This window comes from Gymnoscopelus braueri (assembly GCF_963280865.1).
Source record: "Gymnoscopelus braueri genome assembly, chromosome: 1".
Lineage (NCBI taxonomy): Eukaryota > Metazoa > Chordata > Actinopteri > Myctophiformes > Myctophidae > Gymnoscopelus > Gymnoscopelus braueri.
In genome coordinates this window covers 12,748,794-12,762,879 of record NC_137603.1, presented here as the reverse complement: position 1 = coordinate 12,762,879, position 14,086 = coordinate 12,748,794, and the positions used below count along the sequence as shown (strand labels likewise).

At 44.0% G+C, this 14,086-nt stretch overlaps 1 protein-coding gene across 1 annotated transcript in view; it reads right to left on the bottom strand.

Moving 5' to 3' along the window:
* LOC308090904 (protein diaphanous homolog 3-like) overlaps nt 1–14,086 on the bottom strand; it is a 337,084-nt gene that overhangs the window by 91,554 nt on the left and 231,444 nt on the right. Inside the window, exons 27-28 of the mRNA XM_080436177.1 lie at nt 7,243–7,338; nt 6,797–6,859 (exon numbers count right to left, since the gene is read on the bottom strand). Coding sequence (XP_080292303.1) covers nt 6,797–6,859; nt 7,243–7,338 — 159 coding nt within the window. The remainder of the gene's footprint in view (nt 1–6,796; nt 6,860–7,242; nt 7,339–14,086) is intronic.

Below are 14,086 nucleotides of genomic sequence, written 5' to 3'. Positions count from 1 at the left end.
AATTCAATTTAAAAATATATGTTCGTCCTGTGCCAGCAATTTTTCAATTTTCTTACCTTTTACAAGTAGTCCGAGAATATTTATCTCCAGTATAATCGATCCCCTGATGGGTGCTAATCACTGAGGGTTGCACTGTGTGGTTTCACAAATGTCAACCAGGTCATCGCGACCTCGTTGACATTAATTGTCTGCCTACGAAAACAACATGTCTGGGCCAAAAATACATAGTAAAAAAAAAGTGCTCAGGAGCAGAGGTAAAGCCTTTTTCAGTAATAAGTTAAACAAGAAGTGAATGGAGCAGCAAATCTTCAAATGATGATATCTTGGGTTCTGAGCGTGAAAAAAACGATTTTATTTTTTTTCAAAAACACGGCAAACACGTCATTGGCACGTTGCGCCATTGCGGTAAAACACGTGAAACACGTCAATGAGGAATTTTACTCCATTTTAAAACTAGGCCATTTTGACTCACTGGATACATTTTCAAGCACATATTATTGGCTTGTTTCTGAATCCTCGGATCACCGTGAAACTTTGCTAATGGCCTGTGTGTTTATTGTGAGAATGAGGAGTACTTCTCAGTGATTCCGTTATTGTTGGAGACAAAGCCTTTATTTCTTAAGAGAGCGGACTGTCTCTTTGACTCATATATATGTGGCTCTCTGCCAGAATTCCTCTCTGCATTTGCTGAAATATATTCTGCATATTTGATCATTTTCTGGTCCCATGCTGCTAGCTGGTCTGTTGGATGAATTAGTTTGACAGCATGCAGTAGATGCAACCATGGTTAGAGTTTTGGGGATTTAAGTATGCTTTAAATATTATATTTAGGGCAAGCTTACTGTATTAACCCATTAAGACGCATCTGTGTCATTTTTTGATTTGAGCTAAAAAGCATGATCTTACACTTTGGCTATTCAATAATAGCAGATATACAAGCTCATAGCGTGGCACCGAGTGCCGCGCTACGAGCTTGTAGATCTGCTATTTTTGAAAATTCATGAACATGTGTGCAAATCTTATATATATATTGTTTTAAAGCAAACATGTTTAACTCAAATCTTTGCTTTTGGGGGTCCCTGGAACAAAATATTTTGAGATGGGGGTCTGCGGCCAAATACATATAAGTTTGGGGGTCTTTGAAATGGAAAGGTTAGTGCACCACTGATATAGAAACATATGTTTTTTCAGAATACTGTTGGGATTTAGAAGACACTTTCCTGATGCTTATTAGAAACAGGGTGACTTTCCATCTTTCCATAAAGCCACATTTTCACTTGAAATGCAGGCAATGCAGTGGGTATATTTGTTTATTATTATTATAAGTCATGTGAAAATATGTCCAGATAGTGTATGGTGGCATATTTGTTGTTGGCAAAATGATGGGCAGCTTCATAGTCTTTTTCGTTCGCACACGTTCCCTTTGTGCGAACACAGAACGTCACTGTACTGGTTATAGTGTCATGATGTCGAGAAAGATAGAGATACGTCATGTGTGGTTAGGCGACCATAGCAAGATTTATAGCGAGTGAGAGAGCGTGCTTTCTTTGGTCGAGCGAGCTTTGAGAGAGAGAGAGAGAGGGGGGGCTCGCGACACACCGGTGCAGTGCGCAGCTGTCCTTAATATTCTTTAATAAGTGGTCGTTTAAAAAAAGAACAAGCAATTATTAAGTTGTCATTTCAAGAAATAGTCGTCTTGGACATGCATAGATTTAGGGTACAGGAGGAAACTGTGCTGCTCCACCTGTTAACCCTTTGCGTCTCCGTGACAATGAACGATGATAATTATATCACATTATATTATTCTGCTCCCGTAAAATGGTGGCGCGCTTTCACTTTGTGCACGAGCAGATCACTTTCCTCCTCAGCAGAGAACCATTTGCTTTTCCCACTGTTCTTTCTACGAATTAAAGTTACATTAGGCTCTCTGCCAGCCTGCAGAATGAAGGGGTATATTTTTCCTACCCCCCAAATGCCTAGTCTTGCGTGCTTACAGTCGCCTCTCACACGAGTATTAAGTACTGTTCAACTACAACTGAAAACAGTCACATACTGTATACCCGCACCTTTACTGGCAAGTGTATGTGAGAACAACTCTCCCTGCTCCCTCTGTCTATGCCAGCATGTTTTGTTGATGTTGTAGCTGGTTGGTATTGTATTGACAACATTGTAATTGCTGGCCATTAAACAAGAAAGAAAGTAAGTTAACAAATGCAGGCATAATTAAGTCCACTAACACACTGGTACGTCATTTCTTCAAAGACCACGAGGCTCCAGTAGCTGTTAAGGAGCAAAACCCTGTGTCTTCAAGTGAAAAGGAAAAGAAAGAAAGGAAAAGGCACTTGGGTTTAGTGAAGGGCTCGCTGACTTTTTCGCAGTGACCTTTACATCAATTTCAAGCTCTGCTTCAGGGCTATATCATACATGATAATTGTCAGGTCGGGTGTCACTAAAGTGATCAGGGGTAATGGCTCCTAAAGAGGGAGACATTTACCTATTCACAGAGCCTGGCCTTCCCTTGTGTCCACCTTTCTCTTATGGTGAATCATACAGGATATGACAGAGACACACACAGTTGAAATCCCTTGGCTTAATGTGCCACTGAAATGGATATCAACAGTTTCTTTTTCACTCCTTCCTGCGCACGCGCGCACACACACACACACACACACACACACACACACACACACACACACACACACACACACACACACACACACACACACACACACACACACACACACACACACACAGGTGAGCAGGTATAAGGCCCACACCCCCCCTCAGGGGCTTGTAAAAAAAGAAGAAGAAAAATAAATAAAAAGTCTGAAATGACCAGACAGTGCCTGGAGAGATGTTTCTAGGAGCACACGGTTAAAAAGCTATGGCTGCTTTATAGATTCAATAAGTCTCTTACACCTGTGTGACTAACCGCCATCGATCCATCATTCTGTGGAGCCCAATCCAATTTAGAGTGTTGAGGAGACCCAGGGCCTCCAGAGTCTTATCCCAACCCAGGCCACAGCCACCTCAAAGCCTACTTACCTTCATCCCCAGGAGTCTCTCTCTCTCTCTGCGTGTGTGTGTGTGTGTGTGTGTGTGTGTGTGTGTGTGTGTGTGTGTGTGTGTGTGTGTGTGTGTGTGTGTGTGTGTGTCTGCCTGTGTGAGCAGAGGGAGACTGCAGACCCAGCTAAACACCTTAACTGCTGGCTCAAGTTGAAGTGCGCTGAGCCGAGGTGAAGATAGGGGAGAAGAGAAGACAAAAGGACAGTGATGGCGTTGGAGAATGGGCGTACGGTGAGGCCAGTTCAGACGGAGGAGGAGGAGGAGGAGTAGGGAGGGACGGACGGACCATGTCTTTACACACACACACAGTGGAGCAGGCAAAACAACCACAGAGCAGGACAGAGGGCAACGGTCCAAACATGTTTGCAGGCCGCGCCAAAAGGCGTAGAGAATAGTGCTTCCTGCTGCTAGACATTTACAACCCTCTTACTGAACCGTATCATTGCAAACGACAACACAGCTCCACGCGGCAAACAACAACACAGACCACACAGCAAACAACAACCAGTGGTGGAAAAAGTACTCAAATGTTTTACTTAAGTAAAAGTATCAATACTGCTACGTACTCTGTTACAAGTAAAAGTCCGGAATTCAAAATTTACTTGAGTAAAAGTACAAAAAGTATTGGTATCAAAATATAATATATAAAGTAACAAAAGTAAAAGTACTACAATGTTTGAACATAGCAGATCTACAAGCTCACAACGCATCGCGATGCGCCGTGTTGTGAGCTTGTAGATCGGCTATTTTCAAATAGTCTATGTACAAAACAGGGCTAAAGTGGTTAATGTATGTTTTATAATATAATAATTGATATATGAAAAGTAACTAAATAATTGTAGTGGAGTCAAAGTAACATTTTTGGTATTGGAAATTGAAAATACTCAAGTAAAGTACAAATACCTCAACATTTTACTTAAAAAACTTTTGCTCATTTTATCGTCTACTCAGGCTTTTGTGAGCCCCCCAGACAGTTTATAAGTTGCTTGATTCATTATTTAGATATTTGATATTCATTTTATCAGACACGCCCCCTTCCTATACAAACCCATTATAACTTCAAACTTCATTTTTAACCCGTTAGATTCATCAAAAACACCCGTCCTTGGCTCTGGTGACTCACCCTGCCCTCCTAATACGCGAGGGGGCCGTGTTTTTTCGATAACTTTTTTCATTTATTTTTAATATTTCTTTTGGAAAATGTAAAAAATTAAATACATAAAAAAAAAAAAAATTTAAATGAAAAAAGTAATCGAAAAACACGGCCCCCTCACGTATTAGGAGGGCAGGGTGAGTCAGCAGAACCAAGGACGGGTATTTTTGATGAATCTAACGGGTTAAAATGGAGTTTGAAGTTATAATGGGTTTGTATAGGAAGGGGGCGTGTCTGATAAAATGAATATCAAATATCTAAATACTAAATCTAGCAACTTATAAACTGTCTGGGGGGCTCACAAAAGCCTGAATAGACGATAAAATGACCAAAAGTTTTTTTGAAAGTGAAATATCCCTTTAAGTACTTACTTAAGTAAAGTAAAGTACAGTACTTGAGTAAATGTACTTAGTTACTTTCCACCACTGACAACAACACAGCTCCACACGGCAAACAACAACACAGACCACACTGAAAAAGGATTCTGCAGTGAAGTCTGATCCTGTATAGCCTACAGTATACGTATATATGGCTATAATGCTACACAGTCAGCCGGTTGGGGGAGCTACAATCTGTCTTGCCGGCTGATTGGTCCCCGCAGACCAGATGCCCCCGATGTTCCCCCCGAGTCTCCCCAGGCGCTAATATCTACACCTACCTACAACATGCTCCTCCGACTGACCATTCAGAACACTCTCACCCCGCCCGCTAATTACAGTATCTCCTGGCACAGATGTTACGGTTTTAATTCTCTTTGCTGCTCCACTGGAGTGCGGCAAACACCCCTGAGATCAATTATTAAAGGGTATTTACAGCAGTGGGAGCACACTGTGCGTGTGCGTGTGCGTGTGTGTGTGTGGATGGGGTGGGGGCGGGGTTTCAATAAAAAAGCAGCTGTTTTACCGCAAGTGCTGCTGACTAAACTTCACCGTCTTCCCTCCCTCCCCGCGACGACGGGCAGCGTCCTGGGGGTTTCACTCACTCTGCCGCCTGAACTCGGGACAATTAAGGGCCTGCGTGATCCACACTGGAGACTGCATGCAGGAGGAAGGGAAAGGGGATCTGCGACGGAGGCGGAGAAAGCTCCATACCAATAACAGGTAATTATGTTTGGGCAGGGCCTTTGTCAGGCCAGGAGAGGATAGAGAGAGAACTTGGGGAGAGGAGGGGAGATGAGGTGGAGTGTTATTTAAGAGGCAGATGGCAGAGAGGTGGGGAATGAAGATGAATGGGCATTGAGAGGGCTAAGCTGGTGCTGCTGGTGGTGAGGCTGGGCAGAGGGAAGTAATTAGCTGTGTTTGCTCTGGGAGGCTGGCAGAAGAGAGAGGAGAGGGCCTGCAGTGACAAAGCTGAAGCTTTATTAGTCAACAGGGCTTGTGTCTGACGATGCCAGCGGGGGGGGCGGCTGGTGGAGGTGGCAGGGGCCAAGCGACCTTCCGGGACCTCTCTGGTCTAAACACACCGGGGGGGGGGGGGGGGACGACGCCCCGTGCCCTTCATTTATTTTTTTTTGGTTTGAGGGACGAGCGAGGGAAGCCGAGTGTGTGAGTTGGCACAGCGGTTGGTTGCAAAAAAGCCTATGATGGATCACACCGGGGCACACAGTCCGCACCCCAAAAGCACGGGACACTCGTGACTTGTTAAGTAATAAGTATCTGCAGCTTTGCTCTCTCTCACACAGTCTATCGCCATCACCCTCGTATTTCCCCAACCTCGCTGCGACTCCATCACACACACACACACACGCACGTACGCGTGCGCGCACATCTCGGCGCTCTCTCCTCGTTCCGCTATCTCTTCTTTCCCCTCTCTCCCATCATTCTTTTGTTTGACCCCTCTCCTCTAACTACTCCTTCCTTCACGCCTCACACCATTCCTTTCCCCCTCCTCCCACCTCCTCCTCTTTTATCTGTCGTTCTCCTCCCACCGTTTGCCCTCCTCCTCCCCTCCTCCCTCTCTTCCCTCTCCAATCTAATTTCAGATAAGTCAGAGCAGAACAGCGGAGCACAGCCCCCTTTATCACTGCCATCAGTGATGTGGGTGGATGGAGTGTGCGAGTCATTTTATACATGCATGCCTGTGCCCAGGCCATAGGGATTCCAATTACAAGCAATATAAGGTAATAGGGTTACGGCTTAATTTTTTAAGTGCCACGCTAATGATCATAGAAAAACCTCCGACAAGACCAGAACGCCATTGTTTATCTTTGCACCGGGCTAAGCCTGCACAAAAAAATCTCTCCACGAGAATGAATAATGCAAGACAACCTAGTAATTGTGCTGTAATTAGTATGCCAACGGCGGGTTACAAAGGCCCGAGACAAAAGCACAGCACGCACACAGGCAAATGCACACCATCAAGGTCACAAGAAGGTGAAGGGCATCTCGAGAAGCTCAGTTGACGGACAAAATAAAAAAGCAGGACATTCGAGATGTCAAAAGGAGTTTAAGCAGAATGCGGCTAAGCTGGAGGAGGCGCAGAGCGTTTAATGCGATTTTCAACGGCAGATAAACAGAGCTCAGCAGCATGCTTGTGGACAGCATTTGGAACCTGTTTGAATATATATTCATGCTTTACCATGGTTAACCGGCCTGAGAACCTGGCGGAAGGAGCCGGGACTGATGATCTGCTGCTGGCCATCTGTAGGAGGAGAGCAGTGTTCACACACACTCAGAGAGATCACAGAGATCTTCCACGGATGGAGGGGGGGGACGGAAGAGCAAGCGAGAGAGAGAGAGGGCGTGTGCTCACGGCTGTATGTTTATAGGTGTTTTCAGGGCTTCGTAATGCTGCCGTGTTGGACAGCACATAGGCACACGAGTAATATGAGTTCCCTTCTGTGTGAAAGCATGGGAGTAGATAGAGGCACCATTATGCTAATTAATGGCGGATGCTAACACTATTAGCATCTTAGCATGTTAGCATTAATTAGCATAATGGTGCCTCTATCTACTACTCATGGGGTACCCATGTGTGTGTGTGTGTGTGTGTGTGTGTGTGTAGGCAAAGACTACAAGACTCACCTTTTGGTCTCGGCGCTCTCTTCCTGCGGTCTCTGAAGGCAGCACCTGACTGTAGGGCCTCCAGCAAACTATCCATCACGCCTGTCTCATCATTCTCTGGAAAGGGGGGAAGGGGGAGAGGGAGAGAGAGAGAGAGAGAGAGAGAGAGAGAGAGAGAGAGAGAGAGAGAGAGAGAGAATGGAAAATGGGGGAAAAACATCAGATAAGGTGAAATTTATATAAGTCACGAGGGTTGCCATAGCAATTGGTACGATTAGAGGCATACGGCAGTGGGCCGCTGTATTACCAGTTAATAGCGAGTGATTTGAAAAGCAGGCCATGCTGTTAACTGGCACATACATCTTCCATGTGCCTCCATTAAGCCCTGTAGCCAGAGTCCACTCTCTGACTTGAGGTGCTGCGGTTGACCAATAACGCACATTGAATATTGAAGCGACCGACCTTGGTTGTGGACTTTAGTATATAGGGAAAAGTAAAGTGATCTAAGGAGTGGCACACAAACACAGTCGGTCAGAAGGTATGGGATTATTATTATATCTTTTTTAAGTTTTATGATATAAAAACACACATGTAACACAACTTGGGTCTCCCTGTGGTAAACCAAGTATCTACCGCTTATCCAAAGACAAATAGAATAGAATAGAATAGACTTTATTTGCCATTTGCACAAGTGCATAGGAAATTTTGGAGCTCAGCTCCCAGGGTCAGCATTTTAAAAAGAAGACAGAAAATACAGAGAAAACATACAGTACATCCTACAATCCTACATATATCCTACCACACTCCGTAAAGATAAATATCGCATAGAGCACTGAAGTCTGACGTCATTTACACATCCTACCTGGGTCGCATTTTTTCCCCCCCGTTCTGAATTCCCATAGACGTGTTTAATATCGCGTCAAATAAGAACTGTGTTCCAAAAATAAACAAATGATCCCGGCGGTTTGACTCGTATGGATATGAAGCATCAACTGACGGTGAGAAAACACTAATGTTACTTCCGCCGAATTAGTTAAATTTTCGCCAGAAACGGACAGTTTCAAATATAAGTGACTGACTATCATAAACGATACAGAGCCACCTCCCTGACAATATCGCAGAGACAGTTTGTTTATTTTTGGACCACAATTCTTATATGAGACGGTTCTATGATGACCCAATGTTATTCTCCATAGAGAAATTACTTCAACGACCCAGGGGATGAACGAGTGACGTCAGGACTTCTGTACTCTATTCCCAGTTGGCCAGAGGAGCTATTGGGCTTATAAGCTTCAGGCAAAACTAACCCCCCCCCCCCCCCTTTCATGAGGGCATAAAACAGAAAAAAATAAATGCATTGATAAATAGAGAGGGAAAAAAATGTGGCTGACATTTAAATCATGCCCCGTGCTGGCACTGGCTGGGGAACCTGGCCCTGACACCTGAGGCAGAATGATGAACCTGGCCAGTGATTTGCAGTGGAAACAGCCTTCAATGGATGGGGGGGGGGGGGAGGGGGGGGAATAAAACGCGTACAAGGAAATGTTCAGGGACACATACAGTATACACTGTCAGGCAAAAAGTTTATGTTGTAGCTAGTTGTCATGTACAAGAGTGGTGTGTGTTTGTAGCCTTATCCAGCTTTCCTATCCTATCTACCCGATAAAGCAGCTTTTTCCAAACCATCACAAAGAATGGGCTATTTATTCTACAAATAAATGTTTTAAAAGACGTAATTTTTAGGGCATTCAAGTACATGAACGTGCATGTGATAAATGTCTATCCACATAGACCACGCATAACCATCGCTTTTAACCCATTAAGACCGGGAACGCATCTGTGTGTCATTTTTTTTAGATTTCTTTGGTTATTCAAAAATAGCAGATCTACAAGCTCATAGCGCGTGCTATGAGCTTGTAGATCTGCTACTTTTGAAAAAAGAATGTGAAAATGTGTGCAAATCCTTGAATACATATTTTTTAAAGCGGATGTTTGAAACTCAAATCTTTGGTTCTGGGGGATTCTACAAAACGTCTTCTAAATCCTTTTTTTTCTTCTTTTTTTTTTTTGGCTGTGGACCCCCATCTCAAACTATTTTGCTCCAGGGACCACCAGAAGTTGTAACAGAGTTAAAAACGTTTGCTTTAAAAATATATATTCAAAGATTTGCACAAATGTTAACATTTTTTTTAAATGCAGATCTACAAGCTCATTGCCACGATATGAGCTTATAGATCTGCTATTTTTTGAATGGCCAAATAAATCTTAAAATGGACACACAGATGCGTTCCCGTTCTCAAAGGGTTAACACGACCCGCTGCTCTATTCAAAGGCACACCTTCTACACACAGTAAAATCCTCAGTGTTATTCCATCCATGATGTAACAGTAAGGGAGTGTACAAAACTACATTTGTACGCCGTCTCTTCTATTAACATTGAACATTTTTACAGCGTAGAGCAGGGGTCTTCAACCTTTTCAGGCCAGGGACCCCCAAACTGATGGGTAGATGGAGCAGGGACCCCCTGGGGGGGGCTACCACATATATTGTATATTTATGTATAAAATTGTGTTTTATATTGCCTGCTCCTACGCACCTGCCCCAGTAGGTGTGCAAAATTAAAATTCTCTACAAAATATGTATAAACATACCATTTTATTGTGCATTGTGCCTCCATTTATCTGTTTGCTATGGATTCATGTTATGTTTAAAGACAATTTGACATTTTTGGGGAAAAAAAGAAAAAAACGTTTTGTTTCTGCAAAAAATATTGTATAATCAAACAACAATTTCGCGGACCCCCTGCAGTACCTCCGCGGACCCCCTAGGGGTCGCGGACCCCCTGTTGAAGACCTCTGGCGTAGAGAGCTCAGAGGCAGATGGATGAATGTTCACATCATTGCTTTTAGTGTTTGATGGAAAATGTGTTGGTGCATCCACCAAATCTAACACAAATTCCACGTCTTGCCCCACCAACTCCCTTCCCTGCACTTTCGTCGTCCTCCTCCAGTTTTTTTGCTGCTGCAAATAGCTGCTACACACCCCATCTTCATTGGCCCCAATTTAAAGCAAGCTGTGGCCTCAGCCACGGTGTGATTGCCTGGTCCCGCCATTGATTTAGTGAGAGACAGGAGGACATTGCTCTGATTGAAGTAGTGTGTGTTTTTCTCACTCCTTCCAATTCTTTGTCAAACCCCAGTGAAACACAGGCTTAACCACACCTACATGGTAAATAACAGTGGACCTGCATATACATTTTTTTTTATATATATATATATATATATATATATATATATATATATATATATATATATATATATATATATACTTGAACTGAATAGCTCTATGAGGAGACTAAAATATTCTCCAAAATGTTTCATCAACTTTTCCAAAGCTGTACCAACCAGACGCACAGACGTCGGCACTCACTGCCTATCTATTACGGTATAACCTGTGAGTATAGCCTATCATTTATTGCCTTAACAGGTCAGCTGAGCCATGTTATGAAGGATTCATCTGAAGTGCCCATTTTTGTGCAGTACCCTTTGATAATAAAATGTGTTCAAACGCAATAGATTTTTTGAGAGACCATTACGCACGCAACAAGCGCAAATGGTAATGTAGCCACACTTTTCAATTCAGCGGTAAGTTTACTAAGACTGATAACTTACAGAGAATAAGCAGGGAGTCCATTTAAACACACTAATGAAGAGGGATCTTGCCACTGCTTTGGCCTTTGTTGGTGATCCTGGATCACTTTACAAAGACCTCCGTCAGATGACAGCCACACACTGAGTGGCTGAGTCCTGAGTGTACATTTTGACCAATAACCAAATGGACGCTTAATTTAACTCTCTGAGTTAAATTAACATTGAGAATTTGACTGTGCGTGTGCATGCAAAGCAGTGGCAAGATCAAAACAAATTTGGAAAACCTTTTAGTCATTTTCATTCGGTACAAACGACAAGCGTTAATGTATTAATTCAATTCAATTGGATCATTAATCAAACTGATAATTCACTATGGGTGGTAGAGTTTCCACAAACTGACACTTTTGTTTCTGCTGCTACGTTGCAGATAACAGAGGAAGTGGACCCTGATATCCATGCGATCTACAGTAGTGCTGGGAAGTAATGAACCCCTGCTTCTCCCAGACGTTGTATGGCAGACACAATTGCCTTCACCACATCGACCACCAGCCATGATATAAAGGTTTAGCAGGGAGTGGGACACATGTATACAGTATACATTACTCTTCTGCCATGTACTGTGTTTGCGGTCCAACATCAGTGTGCCCAAAATAATTAAATACAACCCAAACATGCCATTTTTAACCGATGCTTCTTTTCCCTCACTTCACCAGCACAAAACTCTAGTGGTGCACCTTAGTGAATTAGGGTAGCCACTACTTGTCATGTTCAAGTAAAAAAAAAAAAAAAAAACCTTAACTCTCTCACTGTCAGACTTATTTCTGGCTGCATTTGCCCACTGCCATCGATTTTTCAATTCTCTTACCTTTTTCAAGTAGTCGGTTGCTAATCACTGAGGGTTATACTGTGTGGTTTCACAAATGTCAACGAGGTTATCACGACTTCGTTGACATTAACTCTTACCCTGCCAGAGTTTTTTTAGAGCAGTCTGTAGCCTCTGCCAGGGTTTTGAACGATTTTGTTACCTTTTCAAGTAGCCACAACATTTTTTCCTCCGTATGATTGATCCCCTGATGGTTGCTAATCACTGAGGAGATTCAGGTGTGGTTTCACAAATGTCAACGAGGTCATTGTGACCTCGTTGACATGTGTTGTCTGATGTTTGAAAATAGCTAGAAGTGAATGGAGCAGCAAATCTTCAGATCATGATATCTTGGGTTCTGAAAGTTTTTTTCAAAAAAATAAAAAAATAACAAAAAAAAAGAGTTGTCATAAGTCGTTCTTGGCAGCCAGGGCGTTATGACAATGTCTCGTTATAAGTCGTTCTTGGCAGTAAGAGAGTTAAAATTCTTAGTAAATCTAGACCTGGGGATAATTATTCTGCTTCCATTCCATCACCGCGTTGGGTTATGCACTGACAGGAAATATTGAATATTCACTTATCAGTTATTCCTTAACTCTTTCATTTCCATGGACTGGAGGAATTCCCATCCAATTCTACCAAAGGCTCACCTATCCTATGGATGATGCTTTCACTGCCTGATGACGACAGCCCCTCATTTAAAAAAAATAAAAGCTTGTTTACTTCCTGTTTATTTCCTGCAGTGAAACGGCCATATCTCTGCTAGATCTCCGTTCCTCCTGCTTTACGGCAAAACAAGCCTCATTGAAACAGCTCTTGAATGGAGGATCGCGAGCGGACTATCCCCCCCCCCTCTACTACGACAACCCTGTGTGTGTAATGAGCCGAGCAGTGGTTCACTATTACTTACACTATTACACTATTGATCTGGCAGTCAAAGAGTTAATGCCAACTGTCCATTATGACACACTCTGCTCAAACAGTAACATTATTCTCTGATCTTACTTCATCAAGTCACATTCCTTTTTAAAGTCAACAAAAAAGTCTTCTTTTGTATCCCTCTAGGCTGTTTGCTCGTCTTATCAACCACATTTACTGCACGAAGCAGCTCCATCCATCAAAACCTCAACGAAACACCAATTTTCATGGGAGCTTGCTTTGTCACCCTATAGTGAAGCATGATGTCCCTCATCTGAATGTGTGCGTGTTGCCATTGCGCAACGAGAGTTTACCTGAGCCAGACAGTGTTGTCTATATGAATAAATATTAATGATGACTGAATTAGCCGTCTCTGTCCCTGTCACCCTCCATCGTCCCGTGTGGGGGATATAAATCGCTTCCTGGATTGGCTGGTTTCCCCCCCGATTCTTTATCGGGGGAGCCTACCCTACCCTGTCAGTTGCCCCCGGGCTCTCCTCAATCTCCGTCAATCTGAATCTCACTCCGATGGTGAGGCCTATTACCTGTGACTGCTTGCTGCTGCCAAGCCAAGCCAAGCCGCACCACCACCACCACGGGGCCTTCGCCGCGCCTCCGACCAAGTGGAGCTTACTATGTAACTCTGCCTGGGTTGTGTGTCTCTCTCTCTGTCCGTCTGTGTTCACCTCTCATTGGCTGCATGCACCCATGTGACTCACATGCGTGCACTGCCTGTAAGCAGCCACCGAGTGCGCCAGAGTGCAGGAATTTAGACAATCCACACACACACACACACACACACACACACACACACACACACACACACACACACACACACACACACACACACACACACACACACACACACACACACAGTCAATGTTCTCTCTCCATCACGGTGAAATAACACGGATTACAAGTCCGTAAATACACAATATTTTCGAGCTGCGTTCGCTTCCCGCGTTCGCGCGTCTTACTTGTGCTAACCCTAGCGGTTGATCTCCTCCTCCTCCCTCTGCGCCCTGAACTCTACGGCGGGGGCCTTGTCTCTGCACCCGTCTCGCCTATATACACTGGCAGTCATCTTCACAGTGACGCCTGTGGCCTCTTCTCTCTCCTGCTCTCTCTGCAGACAATCCCAAGCTGTGTGCGGTGTGGGGATTATCCACGCTGCAGCCATCCGTCCTATACACTCCTTGTATCCAGGGCAAAGAGTCCCCAGAGTGGAGGACTCTCCACTGTTCCACTGGCACCCTAGTACTGCCAAGCTAGCCCCCACAAGCGCTCTGTGCACTGTGGCTGTTATCGTGGCCTAGTTCACTGCCAGCCCGGCCCCGACGACAGCCCCATCCCCGCCAACTGCCGTGGTGGACACGGTCAAATTCTCAGTGTTAATTTAACCACTTAACACTTACCCTGCCAGAGTTTTTTTAGA